Here is a 14,472-nt window from a genome sequence, read left to right on the forward strand (position 1 = left end):
CGCGTTTATGAAATAGTACATCATCAACTAGGAGATAATCCGAAGCTTCCAACAGTAACCGCCGAGACAGTTTCTGTGATACAGGTAGTTCATTGGTTTTCAAATATTTCACAAGTGGCAATATATCTGGATCAGCATGTTGAAGAACACAAATACTAGTACGACTGAGATCAAATGTGGCGAGGAAATTGTCAATATGTACACGAGGAAGCCTATCCACTGAATCTCTATCAGCTGATGCAACGTTACTTTGATCAACATTACTATCCGATATTGTGTCTCTGTCACTGGTAACAATGTGTGTCCATTTCACTGGATAGAGAATGAAGGTCTCTTTCATTCAATAACTGTACATCATGATTATCATTTGCTGAAGTGTCTCGATCACTAGTATCTTTGATATCAGATTGACAAGTAACAACATCATGTTGAGCGTCCTCATAAGTATCAGAGTCGCTGTCTGTAGAAGCTTCATGTGTTGAGATAGAATCAACATCTGTAGATACACAGTAAACCGATTTTATGTCAGGTAATGTTTCGGACTCAACATCTGTAGATGCACGATATTCGGCCTTAGGTTCGTGGCTTGTAGTAGAATCGACATCAGTAGATATATGATACACTGGGTTTATCTCCAACGACTTCTCTACATCTGTAGGTGTATGATAACCAGAGTTAGTATCGCAGAATGTAGTAGAATCAACATCAGTAGATATCTGATAGACTTGTTTGAGTTCTGGTGATATTTCTGAATCATCATCTGTAGGCGCTTGATACTTAGCATTGTCAATATCAGTTTCAACTTGAAATACAGAACAAGGTGTATGTTTGTCTGTTCCTGTAGGTTGAATAGTATCGGCCTTATCCGAAAAGTCACTTCCAGAATTACTTGACTCTGTAGCAGTATTTTTCCTGTGTTGTTCCCGTGGTTCAATGGGTATAGCGTTTACCTGTATCTTGTGTGTCTTCAAACTGTTCGAACCACCATGACGTTTGTGTTTACGTAATTTAACGTATCCTTTCTGTAATTGTCCATTATTTGTTTCAGCAATGTCATCAGTATCACCATCATATCCATCATCAAACTCAAAGTCAGAATTTAACTGACGGTATGTGACTTGTACTCTGTTGACCTGTGGAAACTGGTTATCCTGAAAGTCAATATTTCCAGTTCTTTCTCCAACATACGGAAAGTAAGGATCCGATACATCAGGACTGTCCAACGAGTCTTGAATGTCATCCCTGTCATCTGGTTCGCGTGATAAAGCATCAGGCACACACATTTCCTTTCCCGGTTTATATTTAACTGTAAAGTTGAACTCCTGTAATACCGCTAACCAGCGATCATAGACGGCACCTTTCAGCTTGTTCGCAAATAGTTGTTTTAAAGGTTGATGATCACATTCTATCACGAAGTGTGTCCCTCGGACGTAAGACGCACAATCAAGAACAGCTGTCACTACTCCGAGAAGTTCCAGCTTTGTAGGTCCATATGATCTCTGCCATTTTGAAAGACACTTGGAACCAAAGCGAATAACACGGGGTTCATGTTCGGTATTGTCAGGGGAAGGGTGATTTTGATATAGCATGTAACCAATCCCGCGACTAGATGTGTCAACTGCGATTCGAAATTCAAGATCAAACCGAGGGTATGCTAGAGCTGGCGATGAGAGCAAAAGATCCTTTAATCGTTGAAACGCTGTAGTATGAGTCTGTGTCCAATGAAATTTAACATCTTTCTTTAGGAGAAAGAATAGCGGATCTGCTACACTAGCGAACTCTGGAATGTATTTCCGAAACCATCCCACTAGACCGAGAAAACGACGCAGAGACTTTGCAGACTTTGGCCGACTGTACTCTGTGATGGCTTTAACTCTGTCCTTAGGTGCACGCAATCCATGGCGCGAAATAACGTGTCCGAGGAATAAACATTCAGTTTGGGCAAAATGACATTTTTTTGGACCCAATTTGAGGCCGGAAGATTGAAATCGTGCAAAGACTTCCTGTAGATCTTTGAGATGACCTTCAAATGTATCGGAACAAATAATCACATCGTCAAGGTAGCATAATGTAGACTGAAATGTTAGGCCACGTAAAACAGTATCCATTAAAAGTTGGAAAGTGTTTGGCGCTGTGGTAAGTCCCATGGGCATACGAAGGAATTTATATGTTCCGAAGCATGTATTAAATGCTGTGTAAGCAGAAGACTGTTCGTCAATACCCATTTGGAAGAATCCTGAACTCAAATCAATCGATGTTATGTAATTTGGTACGCGGTTGGTAAATGACTCGGTTAACTCCTGAAGGTCTGGAATCGCATATTTGAATTGTTGTGTCTGGGAATTTAGGTATCTAAAGTCACAACAAAAGCGAAAATGTGACAGACTAGCCTCCTTTGATCCTAGAACACTGTTGTCTGAATTTTGTTTCTTTTTAGACACCAAAACAATTGGAGATGTGATTGGAACATTTTTTCGTCTGCACGGACAGGGGCAATAACTCCTTGCTGTAATGACTCCTGTAAATGGTGCCGTAACACTTCACGCTTATCAGGATTAAGTCTATAGGGACGTTGATGTTTTGGTACAAAATCAGGTTTAAGATGAACATGGTGTTTCACAACATTAGTAAAACCTAATGATGGTCTATCTTTTGTTACAAAAATGTCTTTGTTCTCATACAAAACATCACATAAAGCATCTCGTTGACGTACAGATAAATGGGAACAGGAATCAATAATATCAAAGTTACTCAAAAATCTTTCAAAATCTGATGAAAAATTTGTACTTTGTACATTATCATTGTCTGACAAAAATTCAGAATACCAGCACTTTGATTTACACATGTTTCATCTGTACCAAGGGAAGTAACCCTTGCAGTCTGACAAGAATGTTTAACAGCACTTGTATTTTGACCCTTAGTATCTGTGTGTACAATGTAATCATTGGTCAATAATTCAAATTTTGCTAAAACACGGTTTCTAGGTATTGTCACAAGTTCACTGGTAGGGTTACAAATCTTAAGAGGAATATTACGGCTAAGATGAACAGTAACTAAACTACGAGCAACTAAACAGTTTGTAGATAACAAAAATTTGCTCGTTTGACATATTCCTTGAGCACCAATATGTACACTTTGGGGTAACTTCCCATACACTATACTCTCGGTGTGTGGTTCTAATTCAACCGATGACCGTGATCTAACAGAAAATGTTGTAGGTTTGATATGATTCTGGCGAAAGTCTAAAACAACACCTTTAGACTGTAAATAACTTGTACCCAAAATAAGAGGGTGCGAAGTATTATATAAAATATATACAAAAATCCTATGCTTACCATAAGGAGTAGCAACCTTAACTTTAGCAGTACCATACACCTCAACTTTCTGATCATTAGCAAGAGTTATCTTCTCATTAGTATGAGTTACTCTGATTTGAGATGAAAAACTATTTTGTGGCAGAGATTTGAACAATTTGTAAGACATAATATTAATAGAACTGCCACTGTCAAGTAACGAGGTAATCTGTACATTATTAATAGTGACAGGAAGATACAAAAATGAAAAATCATTGTGTGTAAAAGTTTCATCATCACTTGAGCTACATTCATCACTATCTATAGTGTTTTGCCCTGTATTAACATTATGTGCATTACTACACTGGTATTCTTTGTCATTTTGTTCATCAATATCACTGTCTACATCACTGTGAGGACAATGGTCACTGTCACTGTTCCAGCGCGTAGGTGGTGGACTGCGGTTTCGACGGTTTACACCCTGTATTGACGTCCTCGTCGACTGGCGTCTGGGCCGATCAAGTTTGGGTTGTTCCCTGGGAATGGTTGTGGATTGAAGTTTGGGTTTCCTCCTTGTGGTGAGTTGATGGGTGGTGGTGGAAATGGAAATGGTGGTGGGACCAGTGGTGGTCTCGCTGCTGAAGTATGAGCACCATAATGAAGAAAACAGTCATTGGCCTTGTGACCAAACTGCTGACACAGCTGACACTGATTAGATACACTGGACAAATTTTCAACTTGCTTTGACAGTTGTTCAACTTGTTTTGAGAGTACATCAACTGTAACAGTCTGCGCTGTTGTAGGTTCCAATCGCTGTGTTGGTGTTAGTGGAATCTTGTCCCCACGAAAGTTGTATGCCTCCCCCATACGTGCACTTTGGAAGGCTTCTTCAATGGTTTTTGGTCTACTTACGCGTACAAAGAACTGTAACTGGTCAGGTAGTCCGTCAATGAACTGTGTCATCATATCCATGGGCGATTTTTCGAGTCTGTGGCCCTTCTTGAGGATCAGGCCATAGAAGTCTTCCAATAACATGCCTGGCTGTAGGGCTAGAGTGTTGAAAGACCTGGTTTCAATGTATAGAGAAGCATTGTTGTTGGAATTGTTTATATATGACGCACGAAACATTTTTTTCTAACACATTCCAGCAACCTCCATGAAGGAAATCCTGGCCTTCAAACCAGGTATGGGCGGGGCCTGATAAGTAAAGCGAAAACGCGGCTAACAGCCGAGAACTGTCAGCGGTGTCATTTAAGTCTAAGCCTTGAAGTTGCATAAGGGCTTTGAAGTCTGATAGAAATTTTATTGGATCTTCATGGGGATAACCATTGAATTTAGAAATGTTTATTGGAAATGGTTGTACTGTGTGTGGTTGAACAAACGATCTGGTAGAGTATTTTATATCATTGTCATGTCCAACGGTACTCGTTTGAACGGCATCAAAATCCAAACGCTGACGTACAGGCGATGTATCGAAGGAAGGTGAGCCAGAATTATCATATTTCTCACGGGGAGCTGTCAAGAATGGGTTGGTGAGCGACAGTGACATATTGATGTTTTTTCATGTATATATATAGTCAATAAAAGTTCATGTTCACTTCATTCACATAAAACAATACGTGGAGGGTGTCAGTTCAGGTATGAGAATTCCCGCCAAAATAACCACGCGGTATTATCCACTAGCCAACTTCAGGGCGAAATAACTGGCATTCAACTTATTTTCCGCAGACATACATGCATGAAATGTTAAGTCAAGTACATAAAACCTTCGGATTCTCCACCATATGGCAATGTGAGAGGTTGGCAAATGCTGTATCGGGTAATTCTTCGCCAGATAAACGATAACACGTCTTCTTGAGTCTATCTTTATTCTTCTTGACGCTTCACAACAACAAACATAGCAATGACCCTGATTAAGGATACTAAGAAACGAAACGGACATAATTTAAATATCCGGATACCACTTTGATAGTCATACACAGTACACCGAATTGTGATAGCAGGATGTCGTATAACTCGATGTTATTTCGATTGTATCTAAAGCAAATAAGTTTGTACATTTAAGTGTGAATCTTAGTATCATGTGACATTGTCAGTATCACTTTTTATCGCCTTTTCAATACTTTTTCTATTTTCGTTTAATTTCAACCACTTTATATATATGATTGTTTAACCGGAAACACATATTATCATTCAAAACATAGAAAATATGTAAGAACGCACTTGTCTATTTTACCTTTTAAATCTGCCATTGCTGGTGTTAATTTGTTATCACACTGTATCCAATGTACTTTGTATGCGAGCGTGTCCAACCAGAATTATTATTTTAGACACTGGTGCCTGACAATACATCGAAACGAATCCTTATGTAAATACTCATTTCTAAAATTCAATTGAATGTTATACGATATAGATGGCAATCGTCGTAATTCCTCCGTTTCGCGTTTGCATCCTAGAAGGTTTTAGGCGATCGTTAGTAATTATTATAAATCTGGTAAAAACCTGTTTGATGAATCAAGAACAACTTTCAGATGTATCACTAAGATATAAAGCGGATGGTACTTGAGAACCGTGCTAAGCCTATGGTTAGATCCGCTCCACTTCAATGTTCTAATGTTTACATGTCTACACGATGAAAGTCTGATAAAATGTTTGTGATAAACAAGTCCCAAACGTCGACGTTACATGTACCAATCAGTTGGAATTATGCATCATGTAAGGGTATTCATCGTGCATGTATTAAACAGTGTATTGAAACATATATCAATCGTTTTTGTTTTGTAGAATATATTTCAATGTTTGGTAGAGATTTGTTGGGATGACAAAACAACGATTTTAATGGTATTGAGAAACTATGACATTGATTTTCCTCGTGATTTACAATATAATAGATCACACGTCGATAATCGACATATTGTATATGCTTTATTTATCTACAACAGCTTGAAAATATCAAGACGTATTCATATATCATAATTAATTAATTGATGAAATGCATCACATGACTGAGGCTATTCACAGAATAACTTTAGACATCGTTCCAGCATGAAACCAAGGAGATCGAAAAGGTGTTCTATTAGTGGTCTTTCCTAATCAATTGAATGTTCAATTATGAATAGGCAGACTCCGTTATAGCGGCGTTACAATTTAAAGTCGTATCCTTAGGATTCTTCGTAAAGGAGTATTTTCACACCTAGTGGAGCGGCTAAGCATAAAAACAGTTGGAAGAAAGCATGAAACTTTGCATATTGCTTCTTTAGGACAAAGTGTTTCAGGAAAAAATGGACCCCAAAAAACCATGGCCTCTGGTGGCTACCATATTTGTTTTAAGATGGCCGCAAAAACCGCCATCTGCGACCTATAACTCACGTTTTATACCAGCTAGACCCAAAACTTTAAACGTCTTCACCCATGTTACTGATAATTAAGGACATTCTGATAGTACTAAACTTCATGTAGAAGGACTACCATTCTGTATTTTCAACCTTACGAGCTATCTCTATAACATTTGTTTGATTAATTAACGTCCTATTAACAGCCAGGGTCATGTAAGGACGGCCTCCCATGTATGCAGTGTGTTGCGTGTATGTTGTGCGAGGTGCGTGTTTTGGGAGACTGCGGTATATTCATGAAGTGTCTTCTTGTATAGTGGAACTTTTGCCCTTTTTATAGTGCTATATCACTGAAGCATGCCGCCGAAGACACCAAGCAACACACCCCACCCGGTCACATTATCACACTGTACTGACAACGGGCGAACCAGTCGTCCCACTCCCTGTATGCTGAGCGCTAAGCAGGAGCAGAAACTACCACTTTTATAGACTTTGGTTTGTCTCGGCCAGGGGACAGAACCTAGGGCCTTCCTCACAGGGGCGAACGCTCAACTCAAGGCCAAAAGTGAGGCGGTGCCAAGGGAGGCATTAGGAAGGATAAAGTCATTTAGGAAGAAGAGAAAAGATAAGATCCTAAATTTAGTCGCCTTTTACGATCATGCAATAGGGGCAGCAGGTACAATTCCTACGCCCTACCTGCAGGGCCACTCTATAACATTAAGCAAATATATGCTGACAAATGTAGTGAGAGTATTTCTACTTTTGTAGTGTTTAATATATAGATAATTCTTATTTTAATTTCAAAATGACCGCACTTTTGAAATACAAGATGGCCGTTTAAACTAAAGTTGTTTTCGTATTTCTCGCTGTAAGTCTAAGAGATTGAGTAAAAATCAAGTCAACACTCTCAACGTCTACACCCATATTATATATATATATATATTATTGTTGATGCTTAGAATCATTCTGGTAGTGGTAAACCTCATGCCGAAAGACCGCCATTTTGTATTAAAAATTGCTGCCATATTCACTTCTTGTAACTTTATCTGTATATAATAATATAAGAATTGGCTAAGCTGACGTTAAGCAAATACAACACATACAAATACAATGAGTATTTACATTTTGCAGGGTTAGATACAAAATAATTCGATTTTAATATTAATTTCAAAATGGCCCCCAATCTGAAATTCAAGATGTCCGACAGCATCGATTAAAAGTAAATAAATGAACCTGGCTGAAAATTTCTGAAGCATTACTCAAAACTTGTGTGGTATTAACTTCTGTAAACATAACACTTAACATTATTATCTTTACCAATCGGAGTAGAGAAATCAGAAATAATGCAATCGTTAATTTCCCGACGTCGTCATTATAAACTCACCCTGGTTGTCTTTCACTACGGTTATTAGTAAACTTTTAACCATTTCATCTTTTTGGGCAGGTAGCGAACATTTAAGGCTTCCAGTCTACAGCAGCTTGGATAACATTTTTATCTCACACCAATATTTATCCCTAAAAGATAGTTTTCATATTTGTCATTCCGGAAAAAAACACTCATACAAGAACTCAGTGTTAATATTAAAGAGAGGCTTTGACAGAACCTATTACTAAAAACACAAAATGTAAGTTCATATTTATTGTAACAAGTTCATATTTATTATTCCTCTTCAACTACCTTTCCTCTTCATACCCTTATCCCCCTTTCTCACCCTCCTTTCTTTTTCTTTTCTTGACCCCCACCCCCATTTTCATTAATATTAATTAAAAGCAATGTAATTTTCTAGTGAACGAGAGGAAAATGCTAGAATGGAAGGAAGTTGAAGTAATGTACATGTATGTGTGGCAAATGTAGTTTTTGTTATAACATCTGAAAAAGAAAGTTAAAAAAAAGTCATATTGATATAGAGAAAAATTACAAATTGATCTGAGGAATCGTCTATAGGGATCAACCAACTAAATAAAAAAAGACCTTCGAAATGGCCCCTGTGTATAAAAGATTGAGCCCAGGATAGAATTTTAGCCCGGCCGCTGATTGGCTGGCTAATTATGAATTTCAAAAGTAAAAATGTTTTTTGACAGGTAATTATTCTTAGATAACCATGATATGAATTTGGAAATTCATATTGAGATTTAGGTTCAAAATATCAACTTTGATAATGAATAGGTAAAATCATTAGGATTTCAGGATTTTTTAGTGCAAAATGCGCCTGATTTCAATAAAGCTACCCTGGTTGGAGTTTGAGCAGAAGGACCCAAATTTTTTTTTCTATTTAGTGTTATATGAGAACCTAGACTTTAATTATAGAACACAACAGCTAACTAATATTCCTTTGTTTTAATGATACTGTACAAAACTTTAACAAAGTTTAACACTGTGGTCTATGTAAAATCATTTAGTTGGTTGCTCTCTATACATGTAGTTGGATATAAGCTATCCTGAAGGATATTGTCACTACATCAGCAAAAGACCTATTGGTATACATCACACTGTCTACAAATGCAAGATGTGCCAAAACCTTATAAAAGATCCTTTGGAGACTCATAAATGTCACTTGTCAGAAGATGGCGGATAAACTGTAGAGAGCAGAGCAGGTGTTTCCAAAAGATACAAATCGTAAAAAAGAAGAAAAAAACATTGAGGATTATCTCCTTTTTGAATGTTGAAATGAAGATAATACTTGCAAGAAGAACGGAAATCTTCTTGGCGCTTAACTAATATATTTTGCCTAAAGCAAAAAAGCATTCGAGGCATCAAATGGTTTATTATGACTGTAACTATTTAATAATTATTTATATTATAGATGATATTACACCACTATCCTTGACCATTGCAAGAAAATATCTAAACGAAATCACTTTGGCCGGTATTTACATAATGTCTATAAGATATTGATAAGGACAAGTTTTGGGAAAGAAGTTGTAAGGATAGTTGTGAAGAAGAGGAAGAATGGAAGAGTCTGGTATGAGATGTGTCGACATATTTGTGAAGATGTACAACGGGAGATAACTCTCACTAGGCTTACCTACCTGAAATAATATGCTAACTTGTCAGCTGATGAAACATGTGATACATAACGAATTCAGTATATGTACATTATTGTTCACTAATCATAACGATATTGAGGTATTAGTTTGTCCTGATTATAAGATTTCATTTTTCTACTGCTCATAAAAATACCAATATTGCCTTCTGGAATCAAAATATCCACATACAAACAAGACAATAGGAAAAACCACAAACGGACGTATAAGTCATAACTTTCCTTATGCGACATAAATTGCTTTCTCTCGAAGGTGCGCAAGGAATTAAACTACAAATGCATTTATGGTAGCTAGGTCTAGTGTACAGAGACTGCAGCTAGTTTGTTGAAACATCGTAAAAGCAACAGAGCTGGCAATGCAAGTTTAAAAATATACAATTGAGATAAATAAAAAAATAATGAAGTTTTTTTTTCAAAATTTGTTTCTGAGACATTCCCTTGCGTTTCTAAAGACGGGCAGACACCATTTTGTTTGAAGGATATTGTCACTACATCAGCAAAAGAACTATTGGTATACATCACACTGTCTATAAATGCAAGATGTGCCAAAACCTTATAAAAGATCCTTTGGAGACTCATAAATGTCATTGTCAGAAGATGGCGGATAAACTGTAGAAAGCAGAGCAGGTGTTTCCAAATGATCCAATCGTAAAATAAAAGAAAAAAAAAATATTGAGGATTATCTCCTTTTTGAATGTTGAAATGAAGATAATACTTACAAGAAGAACGGGAATCTTCTTGGCGCTTAACTAATATATTTTGTCTAAAGCAAGAAAGCATTCGAGGCATCAAATGGTTTATTATGACTGCAACTATTTAATAATTATTTATATTATAGATGATATGACAGCCACTATCCATTGACCATTTGGCAAGATCAAGTAAATGTTTCCTTAACGAAATCAGCTTTGGCGCGGTATAATAACATAATGTCTTTTTCATAAGGTCTATTAAGCCCCGTCCTTGAACCGCCCAAGTTGGTATTCTTATACATTTAGGGAGTAAAATGATTCAGGCGGAAGGTGTTGTCCCGTTACGGCGACGATAGATTGATAATGGGGGTGGGGCACTGTTTTGGGAACAGATGTTGGTAAGCGATTGTTGTGTAAGAATAGCCAAGAATGGAAGAGTTTGGTATGACGAAGAGTCGACTATTTGTGAAGATGTTAACCAAACAGACGATTCACATCAATATGGTGTAACAACCAAAATTACTGTCCACAAACAAGCGGGAGTACAAGCTCTCAGGACTTAGTGTCTTACCTACCTGAATTAATATTGCTAACTTGTCAGCGGAGGAATCCTTCGTAATACATAAACGGAATTCAGTTATATTGTACATTTATAGTGTTCAAACTAACGATAATCGATATGTGATGCGTATTTGTCTTGGTGCCTGATTATAAGATTTCATGTTCTTTTCTAACTGTCTCATAGAAAATACCAATATTTGCCCTTCATGGAAAGTTCAAAATATCGCACATACCTCAAACAAGACAAAGGAGTAAAACCCAAGCTAGACGCGACGTATAGGCGTCCATAACCACGCTGTTCCTTAATGCGACCAATAAATTGCTTTCTGCTCGAAGCGAGTGCCGCAGAGGGTTATGTTAAACTACAATTGCAATTATGGTATGCTAGGTATAGTGTACATGAGCAGATGCAGCTAAGTATGTTTGAACAACATATTAGTGTAAAAACAATAGAGCTGGCAATGCATAGTTTTAAAATAAAAAAATATACAATTGAGGGATATATAAATCATATCTCTGTACATTTGAATTACTATAACTGATACAATTAAATGTATTATGAAGCATAAAATAACAATAAAAAAAGCAATGCTATCCTTTCACAACAACCAGATTTCATTTTAAAATTACATACATCATAGACTTAAGGCTCTTAACTGTGGTAATCTTTCGAGATGTTTTAATGCCAAATAATAATATTTGGCCCTAAGTGAATTCACTATAGGGCAGTATTTGATGGTATCTGGTTATAGTGCAGCTATCTCACAAGCCTAATATAAGACACATAATTGATAAATATTAATATTCATGTGTTTGTGTTGATGGTAATGTTTAGTCTTCATGCCTATTCAATAAACACTGCTGACTTTCAGGAGGAGCAGGCACGACTGGAGAAGATGCTGGCTCAGTATGAAGAAGGGGAACTGTTAGTGGAAAAGTAAGTTTTCATCAAGAATTTCAATAGACTTACAGTGGAATTGATCCGAACTCGGATAATTTGACAACCCGGCTTAATATGAAGTACTTTGATGGTCCTGGCCGAGTTCCCTCTTTATCTTTGTTTAAAGAACTCGGGTAATTCGAATTCGGTAAAATCGAAAAACTCGGATAATACGAAGTAAATTTTGGGTCCGAAAGACAAAAATCGTATTCAAAATGTTCTTATAACTCGAAATGAGATTTTTTTGGACAACGAGATCGCCGAAATGCCGATTTCTTTTTCATAATTCTGAGTAGACCGGCATTTCAAAATATGTATCTAGGTTTTCTTGTTTTAATTTTGCAACTAGCTTCGGCAATTTTGACGTCTCTCTTGTTCACATTGTTTTTCATCATGGAACTAGTCTATATATACACCATGTAAAGAAATAATCAGCAGACAAGAGAACTTGCTTAATTCGAACACTCGGATAACTCGGAAGTTTTATCTCGGTCCCTTCGTGTTCGTATTAACTGAGTTTCACTGTACTTCCGTTTAACCTGTCAAACAGTTTTGATGTTCTTTTATTAGCCCACCATCATCAGATGGTGGGCTATTCAAATCGCCTTTCGTCCGTGGTCCGTCGTCCGTCCGTCCTTCCGTCCGTCCGTCCGTCCGTCCTTCCGTCCTTCCGTCCGTCCGTCCGTCCGTCCGTTAACAATTCTTGTTACCGCTATTTCTCTAAAAGTACTGAAGGGATCTTTCTCAAATTTCATATGTAGGTTCCCCTAGGACCCTAGTTGTGCATATTGTATTTTGGGACTGATCGGTCAACAAGATGGCCGCCAGGCAGCCATCTTGGATTTTGATAGTTAAAGTTTGTTACCGCTATTTCTCATAAAGTACTGAAGGGATCTTTCTCAAATTTCATATGTAGGTTCCCCTAGAACCCTAGTTGTGCATATTGCATTTTGGGACTGATCGGTCAACAAGATGGCCGACCAGCCGCCATCTTGGATTTTGATAGTTATTAAAGTTTGTTACGGCTAATTCTCAGAAAGTACTGAAGGGATCTTTCTCAAATTTCATATGTAGGTTCCCCTAGGACCCTAGAAGTGCATATTGCATTTTGGGACTGATCGGTCAACAAGATGGCCGCCAGGTAGCCATCTTGGATTTTGATAGTTAAAGTTTGTTACCGCTATTTCTCAGAAAGCACTGAAGGGATCTTTCTCAAATTTCATATGTAGGTTCCCCTAGGACCCTAGTTGTGCATATTGCATTTTGGGACTGATCGGTCAACAAGATGGCCGACCAGCCGCCATCTTGGATTTTGATAGTTAAAGTTTGTTACGGCTAAATCTCAGAAAGTACTGAAGGGATCTTTCTCAAATTTCATATGTAGGTTCCCCTAGGACCCTAGTAGTGCATATTGCATTTTGGGACTGATCGGTCAACAAGATGGCCGCCAGGTAGCCATCTTGGATTTTGATAGTTAAAGTTTGTTACCGCTATTTCTCAGAAAGCACTGAAGGGATCTTTCTCAAATTTCATATGTAGGTTCCCCTAGGACCCTAGTTGTGCATATTGTATTTTGGGACTGATCGGTCAACAAGATGGCCGCCAGGCAGCCATCTTGGATTTTGATAGTTAAAGTTTGTTACCGCTATTTCTCATAAAGTATTGAAGGGATCTTTCTCAAATATCATATGTAGGTTCCCGTAGGACCCTAGTTGTGCATATTGCATTTTGGGACTGATCGGTCAACAAGATGGCCGACCAGCCGCCATCTTGGATTTTGATAGTTAAAGTTTGTTACCACTATTTCTCAGAAAGTATTGAAGGGATCTTTCTCAAATTTCATATGTAGGTTCCTCTTGGACCCTAGTTCTGCATATTACATTTTGGGACTGATCGGTCAACAAGATGGCCGACAAGCAGCCATCTTGGATTTTGATAGTTAAAGTTTGTTACCGCTATTTCTCAAAAAGCACTAAAGGGATCTTTCTCAAATTTCATATGTAGGTTCCCCTAGGACCCCAGTTGTGCATATTGCATTTTGGGACTGATCGGTCAACAAGATGGCCGCCAGGTAGCCATCTTGGATTTTGATAGTTAAAGTTTGTTACCGCTATTTCTCAGAAAGCACTGAAGGGATCTTTCTCAAATTTCATATGTAGGTTCCCCTAGGACCCCAGTTGTGCATATTGCATTTTGGGACTGATAGGTCAACAAGATGGCCGACCGGTGGCCATCTTGGATTTTGATAGTTAAAGTTTGTTACCGCTATTTCTCAGAAAGTATTGAAGGGATTGTTCTCAAATATCATATGTATGTTCCTCTAGGACCCTAGTTCTGCCTATTGCATTTTGCGACCACCATCTTGGATTTTGATAGTTTAAAGTTTGAAAAGCAGAAAAAAGAATTGTAAGTTTGAAAAGCAGAGAAAAGATCCCTCTTTCATTTGTCAGACATAGATCAATCTTTGGTGGGCGCCAAGATCCCTCTGGGATCTCTTGTTATGGTGTCCAACTACATGCACCTGTATTTAAATTTTTGTTATGGGATAAAGTTTGGATTGTATCATCCTGAATGATGTCCCTCGACCCTCTACTCTTTCTTCATCTTATC

The 14,472-nt window shown here is 37.7% G+C and overlaps 1 protein-coding gene across 1 annotated transcript in view; it reads left to right on the plus strand.

Moving 5' to 3' along the window:
- The first annotated feature begins 11,798 nt into the window (after positions 1 to 11,798).
- LOC138308344 (IQCJ-SCHIP1 readthrough transcript protein-like) overlaps positions 11,799 to 14,472 on the plus strand; it is a 103,054-nt gene continuing 100,380 nt past the window's right edge. The window contains 1 exon segment of the mRNA XM_069249337.1: positions 11,799 to 11,859. Coding sequence (XP_069105438.1) covers positions 11,819 to 11,859 — 41 coding nt within the window. The 5' untranslated portion in view covers positions 11,799 to 11,818.

The sequence above is a fragment of the Argopecten irradians genome, chromosome 14 (genome assembly GCF_041381155.1).
Source record: "Argopecten irradians isolate NY chromosome 14, Ai_NY, whole genome shotgun sequence".
NCBI classification, from domain to species: domain Eukaryota; kingdom Metazoa; phylum Mollusca; class Bivalvia; order Pectinida; family Pectinidae; genus Argopecten; species Argopecten irradians.